We start from the raw sequence: 18,835 nt of genomic DNA, 5'->3' as shown, positions 1-18,835 counted from the left end.
TTACAGTCACCTTTTAAAATAAGAAAATGGGAGGGGGATTTAGGTGATCTTAATATATTTTGAGGGGGTTTGATCTGTTCCATAACACCAGGGAGTATTCTTTCATTTCACTGCAGTGTATTAATCAAAAAGGTGGTGGAAAAATTGCTTGAACGGTGGAATGGCTCTTTAATCATTTATCCAAGGTTTTGCAAAGGCTTAATTGGCGAGCCTTTAGACATTCCAGGATTGCATTTTTGGAGGAATGAATATTTGATATATCATGGAATTGCTTTGTTTTCTAGCAACTGGCTGCACCTCAACACATCAAGATAACTGTTTCAAGGAAAACCTTATTTGAGGACTCATTTCAGCAGGTAATTTGTTTGGGTTGGACAGAGAAATATAAATACTTTAATCTTAGTGGAATGATAAGCAATTGATCTGAATCCAGGCCCCTCCCTCCCACTAGACCACCAAGATATAAATGATATAAAGTTTGCTCACCTTCATTTATTTTTATTTCCCGACACAATAGCTGAACTCAAAATTGTTCACAGTCCTAGAGGTGTACAGCGTGGAAACAGACCCTTCGGTCCAACTTGCTCATGCCAAACAGATTTCCTAACCTATTCTAATCCCATTTGTCAGTACTTGGCCTATATCCTTCTAAACCCTTCAAATTCATATACCCATACAGATGACTTTTAAATGCTGTAATTATAACAGCCTCCACGTCTTCCTCTGGCAGCTCATTCTAATAACATACCACCCTCTGCGTGAAAAGATTGCCCCTTAGGTCCCTTTTATATCTCTTCTTAAACCCCCTGCCCCGGCCTCACCTGAAACCTGCATCCTCTAGCTCTGGACTCCACCACCCCAGGGAAGATACTTTGTCTATTTACCCTATCCATCCCCCTCATGATTGTATAAACCTCGATAAGTCACTCCTCAGCCTCCAACACTCCAGGGAAAACAGCCCCAGCCTATTCAGCCTCTCCTTGTAGCTCAAACCCTTCAAACCTGGTAACATCTTTGTAAATCTTTTCTGAACCCTTTCAAGTTTCACAACGTCCTTCCAAAAGGAGGGAGACCAGAATTCCATGCAATATTCCAACAGTGGCCTAACCAATGTCCTGTACAGCCGCAACATGACCTCCCAACTCCTGTACTCAATCCTTTGACCAATAAAGGAAAGCATACCAAATGCCACTTTCACTATCCTATCTACCTGCAACTCTACTTTCAAGGAGCTATGAACCTGCACTCCAAGGTCTTTGTTCAGCTCCCTAGGACCTTACCATTTAAGTGTACAAGTCCTGCTCTGGTTTACTTTTCCAAAATGCAGCAGCTCACGTTTAGCTAAATTAAACTCCATCTGCCATACCTCAACCCATTGGCCCATCTGACCAAGATCCTGTTGCACTGTGAGGTAGCCTTCTTCACTGTAGACTACACCTCCAATTTTGGTGTCATCTGCAAACTTAGTGACTGTCCCTCCTATGTTTATATCCAAATCATTTATATGAATGACGAAAAGCAGTGGACCTCGCACTAATCCTTGTGGCACTTCACTGGTCACAGACGTCCGGTCTGAAAAGCAACCCTCCACTAGTTCTCCCTGTATTCCATGAGATCTTACCTTGCTAACCAGTCTCCCATGAGGAATCTTGTCGAAAGCCTTACTGAAGTTCATATAGATCACATCTACCACTCTGCCCTCACCAATACTGTTACTTCCTCAAAAAACTCAACCAAGTTCATGAAACATGATTTCCCACGCACAAAACCATGTTGACTGTCCCTAATCAGTCCTGCCTTTCTAAATACATGTACATCCTATCCTTCCGGATTTCCTCTAACAACTTGCCCACCAATAATGTCAGGCTCACCTGTCTGTGGTCCCTTGGCTTTTCGTGACGACCTTTTTTAAATACTGGTACCATGTTAACCAGCCTCCAGTTTTTAGGCACTTTACCTGTGACTATCAATGATACAAGTATCTCACAAGGGGCCCAGCAATCACTTTCCTAGCTTCCCATACAATTCTTGGGTACACCTGATCAGGTCCTGGGGATTCATCCACCTCTATGCACTTCAAGACATCCAGTACTTCCTCCTCCTGTGATATGGACATTTTTTTCAAGATGTCACCATCTATTTCCCCACACTCTATATCTTCCATGTCCTTCTCCACAGTAAACACTGATGAGAAATACTTGTTTAGTATTTCCCCCATCTCCTGCTGCTCCACTCATAGGTTGCCTTGCTGATCTTTGAGGTGCCCTATTCTGTCCCTCATTACCCTTGTGTCCTTAATGTATTTATAAAAACCCTTTGGATTCTCCTTAACCCTATTTGCCAAAGCTATCACGTGCCTCCTTTTTGCCCTCCTGAGTTTCCTCTTAAGTATACTCCTACTGCCTTTATATTCTTCTCAGGATTCTCTTGATCTCTCTTGTCTTTTCCTTCTTTTTCTTAACCAAACCCTCAATTTCTCTTGTTATCCAGCATTCCCTGTACCTACCAGCTCTTCCTTTCACCCTATCAGGTGAATATACTGTCTCCACACCTTCATTATCTGATTTTTGAAAGCTTCCCATTTTCCAGCTGTCCCTTTACCTGTGAAAATCTGTCCCCAGTCAGCTTTTGAAAGTTCTTGCCTAATACTGTCAAAATTAGCCTTCCTCCAATTTAGAACTTGGTCTAAACATTTTCATCACTATTTTAAAACAATTAAGGTCACTGGCCCCAAAGTGCTCCCCCACTGACACCTCAATCACCTGCCCTATCTTATTTGCTAAGAGTAGGTCAAGTTTTGCACCTTCTGTAGTAGATATATCTACATACTGAACCAGAACATTTTCTTGTACGCACTTAACAAATTTCTCTCTATCTAAGCCGTTAACACTATGGACATTTGTGAGAATCTTTCCTGTATCTCGGACAGTGGTGTAGGGGAGACTTGAAGAAGAAAGAACTTTGTGTTTTGTCTAGTAGTAAGAGAAGGAGGATAAATGAAACATTGGGAGTAGAACATCAGAACTCATTAAGATGGTCCTAACACGTAAAGGCATCTGCTAAGACTTCAGTTCAGAAAACTTGAACTTGCAAATGACATTGCCAAGATTGTAAAAGTTGTTTTGTGATTTCCTGAGTGATTATAATGACATATGCAAGAAATTTTGTCCTGGTTGTGGCTAAGTGCAGTTAACCTGTCATTGGAGACATGCAGTTTAACTTGTTTGTTTGGGAAATAAGTGGTTCTGCCTCAGACTAACTAAAATGTTCCCTGATTAACTTTTGCTTTGTGCTTCAGATTATGAGCTTCAACCCTCAAGATTTGCGACGACGATTGTGGATCATTTTTCCAGGAGAGGAAGGCTTAGATTATGGAGGTGTAGCAAGGTAAGTATTTTCATTTTGCAGACCAGCCGATTCAAAGCAACAGTTGTGCTGAATGCACGAAAGCATTTATTTAGTACAGAGCCATAGAATGATGCAGCATAGAACGAAGCCTATGGTGCCTCTGGCACACTTTTTCGCAAACCATATACAATTAGTCCTGCTCATGTCTTTCCCGTGACTCTTCAGGTGTTTCCCCTTTAAGTATTTATCCAGTTCCTTTTTGCAAGTTATTGTTAGCAATCCCTCCATGACCTTTATGCAGTGTCTCTCCATTATACCTTCTGGCTTTTTTTGGCAATTGGCTTAAATCTGTGCACTTTGGTTTTCAATGCTTCTACCACTGGGAAACATTTCTTCTGATTTACTCTTTTAAAAATCTGCCCTAAGTTCCATTTAATTTCCTTTTAGCCTTCACTGCTTGATTCAGAAAGCCTTCAGTTTTCTGGTCTTTGCGCCATCTGTCATCCCTGATACTGTTCTAGTAAATCTATTCTGTACCCTCACTAAGCCCGTGATTTTTTTCTAATCATATGCTGTCCAAAACTGAACATCATACCTTAACCGAGGCTTAACTAGTGTTTTGAAAATACCATAACGTAATTTTGCTTTTTGACAAGTGCCATGTTTTTGTATTTGATTTATTACTAAATCCAGCGTCCTATATTCTGATTTAACCGAACTACCAACTAGTCTTCCATCTTTAAATGTCTGCAGCTCCAAGTATCTCTGTTCCTCCCCACTTTAAAATTGTAATTTAGTTTATTTTGCCTCCTCCTCCTTACCACCATATATTACTTCTGTATGTTAAGTTTCAGTAACCACATGCCTTCCCATTACCAGTCATGTCTTCCTAGCCAATTGCCATCATCCTAATTTTCAGGTTTCAGATCATCTGCAAGCCTTGAAAACATAACCTGTATACGTAAACCCAGGCTATTTATAAGTGTCAGGAGGAGCAGTGGCCTTCACATCAACCCTAGGGAACACCATTGTGTATTTTCTTTACTTTTGAAAAACAACCATTTGGTGACTGTTTTCTCCAGTTTTGTAGTTGTTGATGTCCATTTAATCCTGTGGGCTTTAATTTTGCAAACAAATCTATCATGTGGTCTGTAGCAGTCTGTAAGCACATTATTAACTGCACTACATTCATCAATATGTTGCATAAAATAACCCAATCAGGTTAGTCAAACATGTTATGCGTTTAACAAGTCCATGCAGTCTCTCGTTTCTTAGGCTGTACTTTGCCAAATGACAATTAATTTTGTTTTTGATTCGTGTTTCTTCTATCAGTTCTCACACAACTGACATTAGGTTGGTAAGCCTGAAGTTAGTGGGTGTGCCTTTCTTGGCACACTAGTATTACATGCAGAGCTCTGCAATCCTCTGGCACCGCCCCCAATTTCTCTGGAAGATTGTGGTCAGAAGCTCGAACAATTTTCAGCCTTAATTCCCTTTGCAATCTGGGGTGCTTCCCTTCTAGGTCAGATGACTTTCCTGTTCTGTGTGCAGCCAACCTTTATTCTATAGTGTTTCCTTTATACAGTGACATTTAGCAGCATGGGGCGGCACAGTGGTTAGCAAGGTTGTCTCAGCGCCAGATACCCAGGTTCAATTCCAGCCTCAGGCAACTGACTGTGTGGAGTTTGCACATTCTCCCCATGTCTGCGTGGGTTTCCTCCGGGTGCTCCGGTTTCCTCCCACAGTCCAAAAATGTGCAGGTCAGGTGAATTGGCCATGCTAAATTGCCCGTAGTGTTAGATGTAGAGGAATGGGTCTGGGTGGGTTGCTCTTTGGAGGGTCAGTGTGAGCTTGTTGGATCAAAGGGCCTTTTTCCACACTAAGTAATCTAATCTAATCCTCATTTCTCGTGAAGATAACTGCACAGTGCTCCTTTAATATCTCAGTTATGTCCTCTACTTCCACCAAAATTCATTTTTGGTTCATAATTGAACCAAATTTATAAATGTCATGTTCCCAATCTTAGCTAGGCTCTCAAAAGTAAGTTGTTTCCATTCTTGCTACCAACGGTTACCCAGCAGCTGGCATATTGATGGGAGAGGCAGCAGCTATCCAAATAAAGAACAATGCACGACAGGGACAGCCCTTTGGCCCTCCAAGCTTGAGCCGACACATTTTGAGCTTCCATACTCAAACTGTCTTCACTTACAGGATCCATATCCCTCTATTCCCTTCCTATTCATGTATTCATCCAGGTATTTCTTGAATGCTGCTGTTGTCTACTTCCACCACCACCTCTGGCAACATGTTCCTCGCACTCATCACCCTTTGAGTGGAAAACTTGACTCGTACATCTCTTGTCCAGCCCCACCCTCCCCCACCCCCTCCCCAACAATTGACCCCTCCATTCTGGGAGAAGAGATTCACGCTTACTTTTCTATGACAAGTAAGCATTAAAATGAAATTTATAAATTCTCCCCGTTTGGTAAATGATATAGCCGGCAACTGTACCAGGTAGACTGGAAAGGTCTCTGGTTCAGTCCCCAATCTGTGCTGCGTGAACTGATCCTCATTTTGAAAACATTTATCAACCAAGGCCACATGGTATTGCTGTCCAGTGTCCTTTGCTGGAGTTATGTGATTTTGTGTTGTGTGGCCACTGTTGTGATACCTATAGTGCTGAAATGGCCAGTCAGCCTTCACTGTCAATATCTCTCAGGAATAATAGCCATTTGAGTATGTTATAACCATAACGTGCAGATGGACTGCATCTCCGTGAGCAGTCAGTGATTTCAGGCAAAGAGAAATGAGAAGATTAAGGAGAACAAGAGACCTCTGACCAAACTGTAAATTATTTTCAAAAATGAAACATGATTAGCAAATGTTCTGACTGTACCAAATTACTGATCTTAATTCAAGTTGAAACATTTTGTCATGTTTAAAATTGAGCAAACAAAAGTTTACCCACAGAATGCAGTTTGAATTCGCTGCTATTGTAGAATATTTAATGAAGTTAGACGACTATTTGGTCAAGCACAGTTCTATTTGGTCCAGTGATTTGGCTTTAAAAATGGATCAGATTATATGTTGAAAATGACTGAAATCTTGCTACCAGTGTTATCTAATATTCTTTTTTTTAAAATAGAGAATGGTTCTTTCTACTTTCCCATGAAGTTTTGAACCCCATGTATTGCCTCTTTGAGTATGCTGGGAAGGAAAATTATTGCTTGCAAATAAACCCAGCATCTTACATCAACCCAGACCATCTGAAGTACTTCCGGTTCATAGGTCGGTTCATAGCCATGGTATGTTCCAGGATTTACTTGAACCTTCACTTTACTGCTCTTTTTAAGTCCTGCATACAGTTTAAATAAAGCTGGCTAGATCATATTTAACTCTTAAGTTGACCAGATCCTGTTAATTTAGTTTAATGTGGTAAAGCATTGGGAATTATGAACTGTACTGAGATGTTAGGATCTGGATTAGTGGTGCTGGAAAAGCACAGCAGTTCAGGCAGCATCCAAGGAGAGGGAAAATCGACGTTTTGGGCAAAAGCCCTTCATCAGGAATACAGGCAGAGTGCCTGAAGGGTGGAGAGATAAATGAGAGGAGGGTGGGGGTGGGGAGAAAGTAGCATAGAGTACATTAGGTGAGTGGAGGTGGGGATGAAGGTGATAGGTCAGAGAGGAGGGTCGAGTGGATAGGTGGAAAAGAAGATAGGCAGGTAGGACAAGTCATGGGGACAGTGCTGAGCTAGAAGTTTGGAACTGGAGTGAGGTGGGGGAAGGGGAAATGAGGAAACTGATGAAATCCACATTAATGCCCTGGGGTTGAAGTGTTCCGAGGCGGAAGATGAGGCGTTCTTCCTCCAGGCATCAGGTGGTGAGGGAGTGGCGGTGAAGGAGGCCCAGGACCTCCATGTCCTCGGCAGAGTGGGAGGGGGAGTTGAAATGTTGGGCCACAGGTCGGTGTGGTTGATTGTGTGGGTGTCCCAGAGATGTTCCCTAAAGCGCTCTGCTGGGAGGCGTCCAGTCTCCCCAATGTAGAGGAAACCGCGTTGGGAGCAACAAATACAATAAATGATATTGGTGGATGTGCAGGTAAAACTTTGATGGATGTGGAAGGCTCCTTTGGGCCTTGGATGGAGGTGAGCGAGGAGGTGTGGGCGCAGGTTTTGCAATTCCTGCGGTGGCAGGGGAAGGTGCCAGGATGGGAGGGTGGATAGTTGGGGGGTGTGGACCTGACCAGGTAGTCACAGAGGGAACGGTCTTTGCGGAAGCCGGAAAGGACTGGGGAGGGAAATATATCCCTGGTGGTGGGGTCCGTTTGGAGGTGGCGGAAATGTCGGCGGATGATCTGGTTTATGCGAAGGTTGGTAGGGTGGAAGGTGAGCACCAGGGGAGTTCTGTCCTTGTTACGGTTGGAAGAGTGGGATCTGAGGGCGGAGGTGCGGGATGTGGACGAGATGCGTTGGAGGGCATCTTTAACCACGTGGGAAGAGAAATTGCAGTCTCTAAAGAAGGAGGCCATCTGGTGTGTTCTGTGGTGGAGAGCAGATACAGCGGTCCTCCTGAGAGCAGATACGGCAGAGGCGAAGGAATTGGGAATACGGGATGGCATTTTTGCAGGAGGTAGGGTGGGAAGAGGTGTAATCCAGGTAGCTGTGGGAGTCGGTGGGTTTGTTAAAAATGTCAGTGTCAAGTCGGTTGTCGTTAATGGAGATGGAGAGGGCCAGGAAGGGGAGGAAGGTGTCAGAGATGGTCCAGGTAAATTTATGGTCAGGGTAGAATGTGTTTGTGAAGTTGATGAATTGCTCAACCTCCTCATGGGAGCACGAGGTGGCGCCAATGCAGTCATCAGTGTAGCGGAGTAAGAGATGGTGAGTGGTGCCGGTGTAATTACGGAAGATGGACTGTTCTCCATAGCCAACAAAGAGACAGGCATAGCTGGGGCCCATACCAGTGCCCATGGCTACCCCTTTGGTCTAGAGGAAGTGGGAGGATTTGAAGGAGAAATTAAGGGTGAGGACCAGTTCGGCCAAACGAATGAGTGTGTCGGTGGAAGGGTACTGTTGGAGACGTCGGGAGATGAAGAAACGGAGGGCTTGGAGGCCCTGGTTATGGCTGATGGAGGTGTAGAGGGACCTGGTGAAGATGAGGCATTGGGGGCCAGGGAAACAGAAGTCTTGGAGGAGGTGGAGGGTGTGGGTGGTGTCTCGAATGTATGTGGGGAGTTCCTGGATTCCGGAGGGGGAGTGGGTGGTGGGGAGAGATAGGACAATGTTGAGGTAGGTAGAGGGGAGTTCAGTGGGACAGGAGCATGCTGAGACAATGGGTCGGTCAGGCGTGTGGATCTTGGAAAGGAGGTGTACGGGGTTCCCGGACTATGAGGTTGGATGCTGTGGGTGGGAGATCTCCTGAGGTGATAAGGTTCTGTATGGTCTGGGAGATGATGGTTTTGTTTGGGGTGGGGGGGGGGGTCATGGTCAAGGGGGGGTAGGAGGAGGAGCTGTCCTCGATTTGGCATCTGGCTTCAGCGGTGTAGAGGTCAGTGCGCCAGACTTCCACTGCACACCCTTTATCTGCTGGCTTGATGGTGAGGTCGAGATTGGAGTGGAGGGCAGCGTCTTGTGAGGGTGAGAGGTTGGAGTGGGGGAAAGGGGTAGACAGGTTGAGACGGTTAAAGTCCCAGCAGCAGTTGGAAATGAAGAGGTCAAGGGTGGGTAGTAGGCCAGCACAGGGTGTCCAGGTGGATGGAGTGTGTTGGAGGCCCGCGAAGGGGTCCTCGGAAGGTGGGCAGGTGTTCTAATTGTGAAAGTAAGCTCGGAAGTGGGGAAGAAGTGTTCAGCGTCACGGTGTGTATTAAATTCATTGATGCGTGGGTGGAGGGGGATGAAGGTGAGTCCTTTGCTGAGGACTGATTGTTCGTCCTCAGTGAGGGGGAGGTCTGGGGGGGATGGTGAAAACTCGGCAGGGCTGTGAGCTAGGACCTGGTGTAGGTGTGCAGCTGGGAGTGAGGGCGGAGCCTGTACCTGAAGTGGGTGTGGTGGTGAGGGGAATGGGGGTGGAGTCATGAGCAGGGATGGTGTTCCTTTCAGGGTTCTAGGTGCGGGGATGGTGGCAGTGGGATCTGTGGGGTGCATATCTGCAGAATGCAGGTGAGTGGCGTCGGTGGACATGGTGGCAAACACAGCTGGGGGGGGGCGGGGTGGAGGCGGAAGGCACTGAGCGTGTGACATCAGCCATGATGTGAGGGGTGGAAGTGATATCACATGGTGCATGAGGAATTGAGGGGTGGAAGTGGCTGTGGAAGCGGCCATAATGGGGTTGGAAGTGCATCAGCCACATGACTAATGGCATCCGAGCAGTTCCAGAGGCCGGGGGAATCTTCTGGAATGTTTGTGGAGTGCTGGTTATGAAGGTGGATAGATAAAAGTTTGTTGTACTTACTGTTTTTGATGTTTGAGACGGAGTTGAAATACTGTTTGTTGAGAGTATGAATTCTCCTGAGGATGTAGTACAGAAGGGGTCCTTTGCAATTCTGAGAGTGTGAGACCCTCAGCTGAGGCAGGGCTGACTGTAGAGAGGTTAGTGCCGGCACATTGCTGCATGCGTGGAGCAGAGGATCTTGAAGGAGAACCGTTGCTGGTGGTTTTGAATCTGTAGTCTGTACTGTTTGTCATGTTCGGATCCGAACTCTGCTGGTTTAAAGGTTGAATTGGTTACGGATGCAGGCACAGAGGAACCAAATGTGGCTGTGGTAGCGAGTCTGTTTCAGGGCATGGTTGAAGAGCTTCAGGGCAGAGGAAATGACCTGGGAGTTGCAGTGGGAGAGGGACTCCCTGAGATTCTTGTAGAGAGAGGAGGAAAACTTCTTCAAGGCAGACATCCTTGCAACAGGATTCGCAGTAGTGTTAAAATCAATTAGGTAAAAAAAATGAGATGGTAACCAAAACTTTAGCTAAAACGTCAAGTTTCACAGTGTTTGCAAGTCCGTGTATTGCGAAGGTCAGAAATTAATAATTTCTTCGCTTCTGTGTTTTGTAGGGGAGGCTTATCAACTGGATAATATCTCAAAAGCTGAGATTTAAAATGATCATCTTTTAAAAAGAGAGAAATATTAGATTAATAATTTTGTCTGGTGAATTACATATGTATGTCATAAAAACAGTCAAGGGAGGTATTGGTGTGTTTTTAATAGGGAAAGTATGTTGTGCAAGGTGGCTGGTAAATAGCTAATCTATTTCCTATCTTTAAGAGGAACTCCCAGAATGTTCAAGAAATTGTCTGCCCGGTCAGCTTGTGATAGGAAATATAATCAATCCATGTAAAGATGAAAATAGAAAACTTGATGAAGCCCAATATATAATTAATAATTTGCATGGATTTCACACGTGGCTGTCTTATTTGACCAGCCTCACTGAATGTTTGAGGAGATATCAGAGGACATTGGCAAGATCAGAGTGGTATGTGCCATCTAGATTTCCAAAAGGTTATCAATAACTGAAAATAACATCAGATCATGCAGAATCAGGGACTAGCAAAATGAACAGGTAACTAGCTTCCCGACAAAAAAATAGTAAAGTGTGGCATAAGGTGGATTCCCCAAAGATCAATCTGGAACTATTGTTCACAATTTATACTGACAATTTGGAGTCAACACAATTTCTTAAGTTATGAATGACAGCAACTTGGGGTAAGCTGAGGAATACAGTAACAAATTACAGAAGGCATTCATAAGCTTGCAAATTTGGCATTCCATGGTAAGAACATTTAAGGGTATGACATGAACAATCAATATTCTCAATGAATTAAAGATGCAAAGAGATGCTTTGAGTGTAAATACAGAAATCATTGAAGTGGTAGTTTAAGTTAGAATTTTATTTAAAATAAAACAAAGCATCATGGTTTATTTCTAGAGGAATAGAATTGAAAAGTCGATTTTATAGACAATAGGTGCAGGAGTAGGCCATTCTGCCCTTCGAGTCTGCACCACCATTCAATATGATCATGGCTGATCATCCTCAATCAGTATCCTGTCCCTGCCTCATCTCCATAACCCTTGATTCCATTATCCTTGAGAGCTCTATCCAACTCTTTCTTAAACAAATCCAGAGACTGGGCCTCCACTGGGGCAGAGCATTCCACACACCCAGCACACTCTGGGTGAAGAAGTTTCTCCTCATCTCTGTCCTAAATGGCCTACCCCTTATTTTTAAGCTGTGTCCTCTGGTTCGGGACTCACCCATCAGCGGAAACATGTTTCCTGCCTCCAGAGTGTCCAGTCCTTTAATAGGTAAAATCTATGGAATCTTCGTATAAACCACTTTTGGAATGCCAGTGTCAATTATGATTGAAATGTTATAACAAGCATCAAGAGACAGGAGAGAATGGGGCAGGAGGCAATAAAGATGATTTCTAAAGATGGTACCCAAACTGAGCTTACACCTGTCAGATGAATAGGGTTTGAATCTCTCGTGAAAAGAGAAGGCTGGGGCTGGGTAGGGTGGTTAATCTGACAGTTATTTAAACTAATGCAAGATTTTAATGGTGTAAGTTCTGAGAATGTTTCCCCTTTGTGGGAAGAGCAAAACCAAAGGCCATAAATATAAGCTTGTCACCAATCAATAGTGGATTCAGAAAAAATGTCTACCCGGGGAATTGAAAAATTATGCAGCTTGACACTGTGGGGAATGGTTGAGGTAAAGTTAGGGAAAGCTAGAGAAGCAGATGCCAAAGAAAGACTAGATAGTAATACTCATAAAGCTGAATGAGGGAAAATGAGAGTCAGTTTGAGGGAAGGATAAGTGCTGGTCGTTGTCTGTTTGGGCCAAGAACCCAATTTCTATGCTGTTTATTCTATGTAGGTTTGGTTAAACTCCTCTTTAATCAAATATGCACTATTTGACTAAAGTTTTTCTAACTTGAAATTGTAATCACTAACTTACATATTTCGAAAATTAAGTTTACAGTGATGTTGACTAACATTTTGAAATTATATAGTGCATTCTGCCTTGCATTTTAATTAAACAACTATGCCTCACTCTTATGTTTTCTATTAGCCCAAATGTCTGGTAGTCAGGTGCCTTCTACAGCATTTTGTCCACAACTGTATACAAAATTATTTTTTTAAAGTATGAAATTGAATATCTTTATTGACAAAAAATTAATTCACTACAAAATAGTGATCTATTAAATGTTTCACTGCTATGGATATATTCACAGCTAAGATTAACACTTGACATAAGCATCAGCACATTCTTGGTATTCTCAACAATAAATAAAAGATTGAACACTGCCTGTGCAGACAAACTTAGTTTTGTAAGTTCTTGTTTTAGCTCACCGTATTATTGTCACCACTACAATGTGCCCTGACTCTGGAAATTTATCTCAAATCTCAGCATGTTTCTGTGGAGGACTGTACTTTTCACTGTAATCTGAACTGCTTAAGGGCCCATTAATTTAGTTGATATACTCATGTGGTCTTTATCAGCAGTGAGATGCGTGCATGTGTGTGAGAATTTCATGAAACCAGTTATAGATTTCACTTTGCTTTTCCTTTTCATGACAGGCTCTATTTCATGGAAAATTTATTGACACTGGATTTTCTCTCCCATTTTACAAACGTATGCTAAACAAACCCATAGTAACCAAAGACTTGGAATCTATTGATCCAGAATTTTACAACTCCCTCATTTGGATCAGGTTTGTATCTTTTTTTATTTTCAGTTTTGATTACGAGCTTTTCCTATTAATGACTATGCAATTAAAGTAAAACAAAGCTGTAGGATCGAGTAATAGTATGTTTGAAGAAGGAGGCAGCAAGTAGTCCATTTGACCTTCCCAATAAAATGCCTTTTGATCTGGTATTTTTATCCTTTATCAAGCTTGGCACCTTTTGATGTGAGGAAGCTGTATAATTTCTATTTTAAACCATTAATGTTTCCAATCTAATTAACTGAACTGGCGCATAGTTGGCATTACATTTGGAACAATCAGCTTTTTTTGCTTAAGGGGCAGTCATGGTGTTGATAGTGGGTAGCTAATGATCAATGCAAACTGAACCCTGTTTCTTCATATTGTTTGTGTAAAATCTAGCTACTGAAGGACTTGATCTCAGGTTATCGCTCTTTCATTCATTCAGAATGCTGTTGACAATAATTCTGGCTTTTGAGATATTGTTTCTGAGAGCTGGAATTGGAAACATTGGGTGGGCAGCAGGTAGATAGAGTATCTGTAAATTGGAACAGAGTAGGATGTATGAAATTAATTGTGCAGGTCAATTTTAGAGAAATTATCAGTCTGTTGAAAATCTGGATCTCTCTCCTCTTTTCTACCTTTCATCAAATGCTTTGTAAGTGTGAATTGGAACATGCTTGGAATACATCAGAGTGCATAATATTTTTTGTAAAAATGCAAAATTTTCATGGAATGTGCAAGTCCCTGAACCAATTATTTCGAAGTTATTTTTGTTGTATGCAGTTTGAGTTATGTATCCAGTTTCTTTAACTTGTACAGCCACACGTGCTAACCTAAAGGAATAACTTATGAGTGATCCAGTGGATGCCCTCTGAATTGTTGTGTGATTGTGTGCAATTAATGAAAAGCAGTGCTTCAAGCTTAGATTTTCCTCTTCAGTCATCTTCTGGTGTTTTTCCCTCCAACATGCGAAGAAACATTAGGCGTGCCGGCATCTTAGTTTACATAGATCTAATTGATTCTAACCATTCCAAATTGAAAAATGTGGGCTACTCTTGAGGTGTCTGATTATTGAAGCTTTTGATGGTTTTCTATCTTGGTTTGTTTGTTGCATCAAAGCTTTATAAATAAATGTTAGAAGTTCATAAAACACTTTGATATGTACAATGGTGGTTATGTTATATCATGTCAGTGTGAAAATTAACTTGGACACAAATTAATTGAGCATTCTAATGCATGATAGGAATGAATTTAAAAAAGTAAACTGGACCAGGATTGCCTGCCCTTTATTGAGAAAAGCTACTTCAATTTTTGTAGAATATTGTTTCCTCAGAGGAGGAGCAGATCACAAATAAGCCATACTATGGTGCTGGAATAAGGAAATGTTGAGGTACAGTACTATAGAAAATAGTACAGCACGGCACAGGCCCTTCGGCCCATGTTGTTGTGCCACTTGACCCATTCCGCAATTGAGGAGCAAACCAATGTTATAGCAATTGAGAAAGCGGTACTTTTCTGACTTTGGGTTAAGTTTGTTCATCAGCAAGGCATTTGCATCATGGTTGTGCTATAACAAGGTTGTACTAGATCCTGCCTTGACTTTCCTCATTTAGGAAATATGATGCCTTTAGAACTGAAAATTTTTACCCTGGAACGGTACTATAAGCCCAGCTGCCAAATGGTAAAAGCTGTTTACTGTTGATGAATGTTCATAATTTATGATGAGTAAATTATCTGAATCTGAATTCTAACCAATTTGTTTTTTCTTCCTCCTGTCCCTACATTGCAATTTGGGGAATTGGTGGTGTGGTGGTAATGTCAAAGGACTAATAATCCAAAACCCAGGTTCTCCCTAAGGTGTGCAGCTGCTAGGAAATCTGGCACTACCAATTGGTGTGCTGATACATTGACTTCCATGTGCAGAAGTCACTGTTGCGCACAGACCTTGGAGGTACAAGCAGTGGGGGAAAAACTCTGAGGGAATGTCTCATGGTCCAAGGTAAAACACTGGGGGATAAGTTCAAATACCAACTTCGTAGCTGACGGGAACTGTATTCATCCCTTACCCTGATTTAGCTTACATGTGACTCCAGAACAACAGTAATCTGATTCTTAACTGCTATCTGAAGTAGCCCAGCAAGCCCTAGCATTCAAGAATGCAAATGGCCATGTCCCAGGAAAGAATAGCAAAAAGTACGATCAGCCATCTGTTGGTTATGGTATTGCATTGGTTACTAACATTGCTGCTGGAGTATTGTAGTAGGCATGGCCTAATTAAGCCAAACAAAGGAGAGCCTCTTAAAATTCTTGGTGCACATTAGATTTATATCACAATATTTGTTCAACCCTTATCCTGCAGTGATCTTGCAGCCAGGATCAGAAAGGTTTACATCCTTCACAGTGAATATTTGGAACGTTTGAATTACGTGGTTCAATTTAAGCAGTTTGCATATGAAATAGACCTAATTCACAATTAGTTATTCATTTTGTTTCTGTAATTGTAACTAATGGGGAAAAAATTTATTTCTAGGGAAAACAACCTCGAAGAGTGTGGCCTGGAAATGTATTTCTCAGTTGACAAGGAAATATTAGGTGAAATACAAACCCACGAACTGAAAGCTGATGGTAACAATATACTGGTGACTGAAGAAAACAAAGAAGAGTATATTGGGTAAGATGAAGTGAATGTTTTCAGATGCTAGTGAGATTTGAGCATTTTGTATCTTAAGATCACCGCTTTATTTTTTTTCCAAGTTACTCCAATGTATAATGCTAACTATATAAATGATACTTGCTAACAAAGGTTGTGTAGATTGTGAAAAATTAGGCAAGAATTCTTGTGTTTACTGCACTGGAAATTCTTGCTTAACATTGTACTTGTGTTGCTGAAACGTGCATATGGTGACATGAGGTATGTTAACTTAATCAATGTTCCCCATTAAAGCCAGTGTAAAAAGTGTACTCCGGTTATGTCAGACCTTTCTCTCAGAAACAAAACTTAAACAAACCTCCACATGTTCTCCATCTGATCAACCCTACGTCTTGCCACTTTCCTTACCTGAACCCTCGCTGTCAGCAGGGGTTCAGGGATGAGGTTTTAAGCTGCAGGGTTGTAGGGGGTAGCCAAAAGTTGGAGAAGTGGCAAGATGACAGGCAGTCAGGGCTCTTGAGGAATGGGAACTGGGAGGATCAGTCAACAAATTGGACATCAAGCCAGCAACCAGTGAGGTCAAGGGATCAGGCGAAGCCATTGCAAAATTGTACTCATTGTATCATGTGTCACAGCCAGCATAAAGCAACTTTAAAATGATGCCTATGGCATGAAATGTAAAAATCCCACTACTTTATCTGATGGATGTTAAATCAAGATAACTTAAAGCCAGGCAATTTAAAGCAAAGGTCTACATAATTGTAAACCGGCTGTAAGTAGATAATAACCCAACAAGTTATTAATACAAGTGGTTTGAACTGTATAGGCTTGTAGCTGATTGGAGACTGTCACGAGGTGTTGAAGAACAGACACAGGCATTCTTAGAGGGATTTAATGAAGTGCTTCCTCTACACTATCTTCAGTCATTTGATGCCAAAGAATTGGAGGTATTGTAATTTGTTGAGTACTTTGTTTCATTCTTTTGTTTAACTGGATAGTAGTGACACTGTGACCTGTGGTTGTCCACCTTTTTTATATTGATCCCTTTCTGAATTGAGAGGGGCATTCCAATGAAGCATGGAACAAGTGAAGGTCACTGGACTGCAAATTAGCTGTGCAAAGCCAGCACCTACCGTTTATAAACTATGCTGTCATTATTTTTCTTCGATTTGAAATTGACTCTGGAGGCAGTCACTTGTTCTAGAATATCCATTTTGCATAATGGTACCTGTATGTATTTAATACAGATGAGTAGTATTCTTTGAGAGGTGCACTTTATTTGTCAGCTGTATTTGTATTTCTCAAACGTTAACTGCATTTTCGAAGAATGCTATGTTATTTAAGATGTTTTTCAGCATTTTAATACATCAGTTTCTTTTTTGATCTCTCTCTTTAAAAAATGTATTCCATCCCTTTACTCTAACATCTGAGTCAGCTTGATCTGAACTTCATTTCTCAACTGAGGTCAGCTTTTGGATTTCTTCGAGTGTTTAGTTTTACGCACATCCTTGGTTAGAATTGTTAAAAATCGGTGTTAATATTAGGATTTGCCTTTTAAGTCACCCCTGTATCATTTCTGCCAGTGCCCAAAGAAGATACCTGGAAGATGTGAATGGAAGGGGTTTGTATCGGTATTTGGGGAGGGGACCTCTTTTTGAACAAGGGTCAAGCAATATGAGCTGAAAATGTGTTGCTGGTTAAAGCACAGCAGGTTAGGCAGCATCCAAGGAACAGGAAATTCGACGTTTCGGGCCAGAGCCCTTCATTAGGCTCCGGCCCGAAACGTCGAATTTCCTGTTCCTTGGATGCTGCCTAACCTGCTGTGCTTTAACCAGCAACACATTTTCAGCTCTGATCTCCAGCATCTACAGACCTCACTTTTTACTCAAGCAATATGAGCAAACACCAAAATGTAGTTGTTTTTTATTGTGCCAGTGTTCTTTTTCTCCTTAGTCTTGAGTTAAGGTATTCTTAATTCTGCTCAAATATTTACAGGTGCTTCTTTGTGGAATGCAAGAAATAGACTTGAATGATTGGCAGAGAAATGCAATCTATCGCAACTATACCCGGAACAGCAAGCAAGTGGTCTGGTTTTGGCAGGTGGGTAAGGGCTCTGCATTCTTCACATGTTATGCTAAAGTGTTTCTATTATGGGAGTATTTCAGGAGATATATATTTTAAATGTTTATTTCTAAATTACTGTGTGTTCTCACTGCCACAGTCAGTCAGTCAGCAATATCAGCATACTTATCCCATGAGGTGCATTCATAGGATTACATAAACAAGGCTGTATTGATTTCCTATGCTTGAAGGAACAACCTAATTTGATTCCAAGCCTTGTATTTTTTTTCAGTATTATCATAAGGCATAGTAGCAGATGTAGGACCGTTCAGCCCATCAAGTCTGCTGTACAATTCAATGAGATCACAGCTGACCTTTTACTTGTCAAGTCTACTTTCCCAGCTCTTACTCATAATCCTTGGTTCCTCGCTGTTTAAAAATCTGTCTTGTCTCAGCCCTGAATATACTTAACCTAGCCTCAACAGCCTTCTGCATTAAAGAATTCAACAAATGCATGGCCCTCTGAGATAAAGAATTCCTCCCCATCTCTGTCGTAAATGTGCAATCCCATTTCCTGAGGTGTTGTGCTGTAGCCCTAGGCTTTCCCACAGGGAGAAACAATCATTCCACATTTACCCTGTCAAGTCCTCAAAAGTCTGTTATATTGCAATAAAGTTGCTTCTCATTCTTCTAAGTTCCAGTGAGCACAGACTCAACCTACTCGACCTCTCCTCATAAGCCACTCCCTCCAAATCCTAGTGAATGTTTCTGCACTGCCTCTAATGTCAGTATGTTTCTCCTTTAGTTAAGAGGCCTAAAACTGTTCATAGTACCCCAGCTGTGATTTGACCAGTGCCTTGTATAGTTTTAGCAAAATTTCCAAAGTTTATACTCCAGCCCCTTTTGAGATGAAGGCCAACATTCCATTTGCTTTCCCTTATAGTCACTGAATATGGAAGCTAATTTTTTGTGATTTTTGAGAGCTTCCAAATCCCTCTATGTAGTTCCAATTACATAATCTCCATCTCCTCCTCCTCTTGCCAAAGTGCATAACCTCACATTTCCTCACATTCAATCT

General features: G+C 42.0%; 1 protein-coding gene across 3 annotated transcripts in view; it reads left to right on the top strand.

Annotated features, from left to right (window-relative positions):
- LOC132822995 (E3 ubiquitin-protein ligase Itchy-like) overlaps nucleotides 1-18,835 on the top strand; it is a 100,847-nt gene that overhangs the window by 62,679 nt on the left and 19,333 nt on the right. For all 3 annotated transcript variants that reach the window (XM_060836513.1, XM_060836512.1, XM_060836514.1), the window contains 7 exons: nucleotides 285-356; nucleotides 3,299-3,387; nucleotides 6,494-6,653; nucleotides 12,919-13,052; nucleotides 15,577-15,717; nucleotides 16,523-16,643; nucleotides 17,692-17,796. In XM_060836513.1, the coding sequence (XP_060692496.1) occupies nucleotides 285-356; nucleotides 3,299-3,387; nucleotides 6,494-6,653; nucleotides 12,919-13,052; nucleotides 15,577-15,717; nucleotides 16,523-16,643; nucleotides 17,692-17,796 (822 nt within the window). The remainder of the gene's footprint in view (nucleotides 1-284; nucleotides 357-3,298; nucleotides 3,388-6,493; nucleotides 6,654-12,918; nucleotides 13,053-15,576; nucleotides 15,718-16,522; nucleotides 16,644-17,691; nucleotides 17,797-18,835) is intronic.

The sequence above is a fragment of the Hemiscyllium ocellatum genome, chromosome 15 (assembly GCF_020745735.1).
Source record: "Hemiscyllium ocellatum isolate sHemOce1 chromosome 15, sHemOce1.pat.X.cur, whole genome shotgun sequence".
Lineage (NCBI taxonomy): Eukaryota > Metazoa > Chordata > Chondrichthyes > Orectolobiformes > Hemiscylliidae > Hemiscyllium > Hemiscyllium ocellatum.
This window is presented reverse-complemented; position numbering and strand designations above follow the sequence as displayed.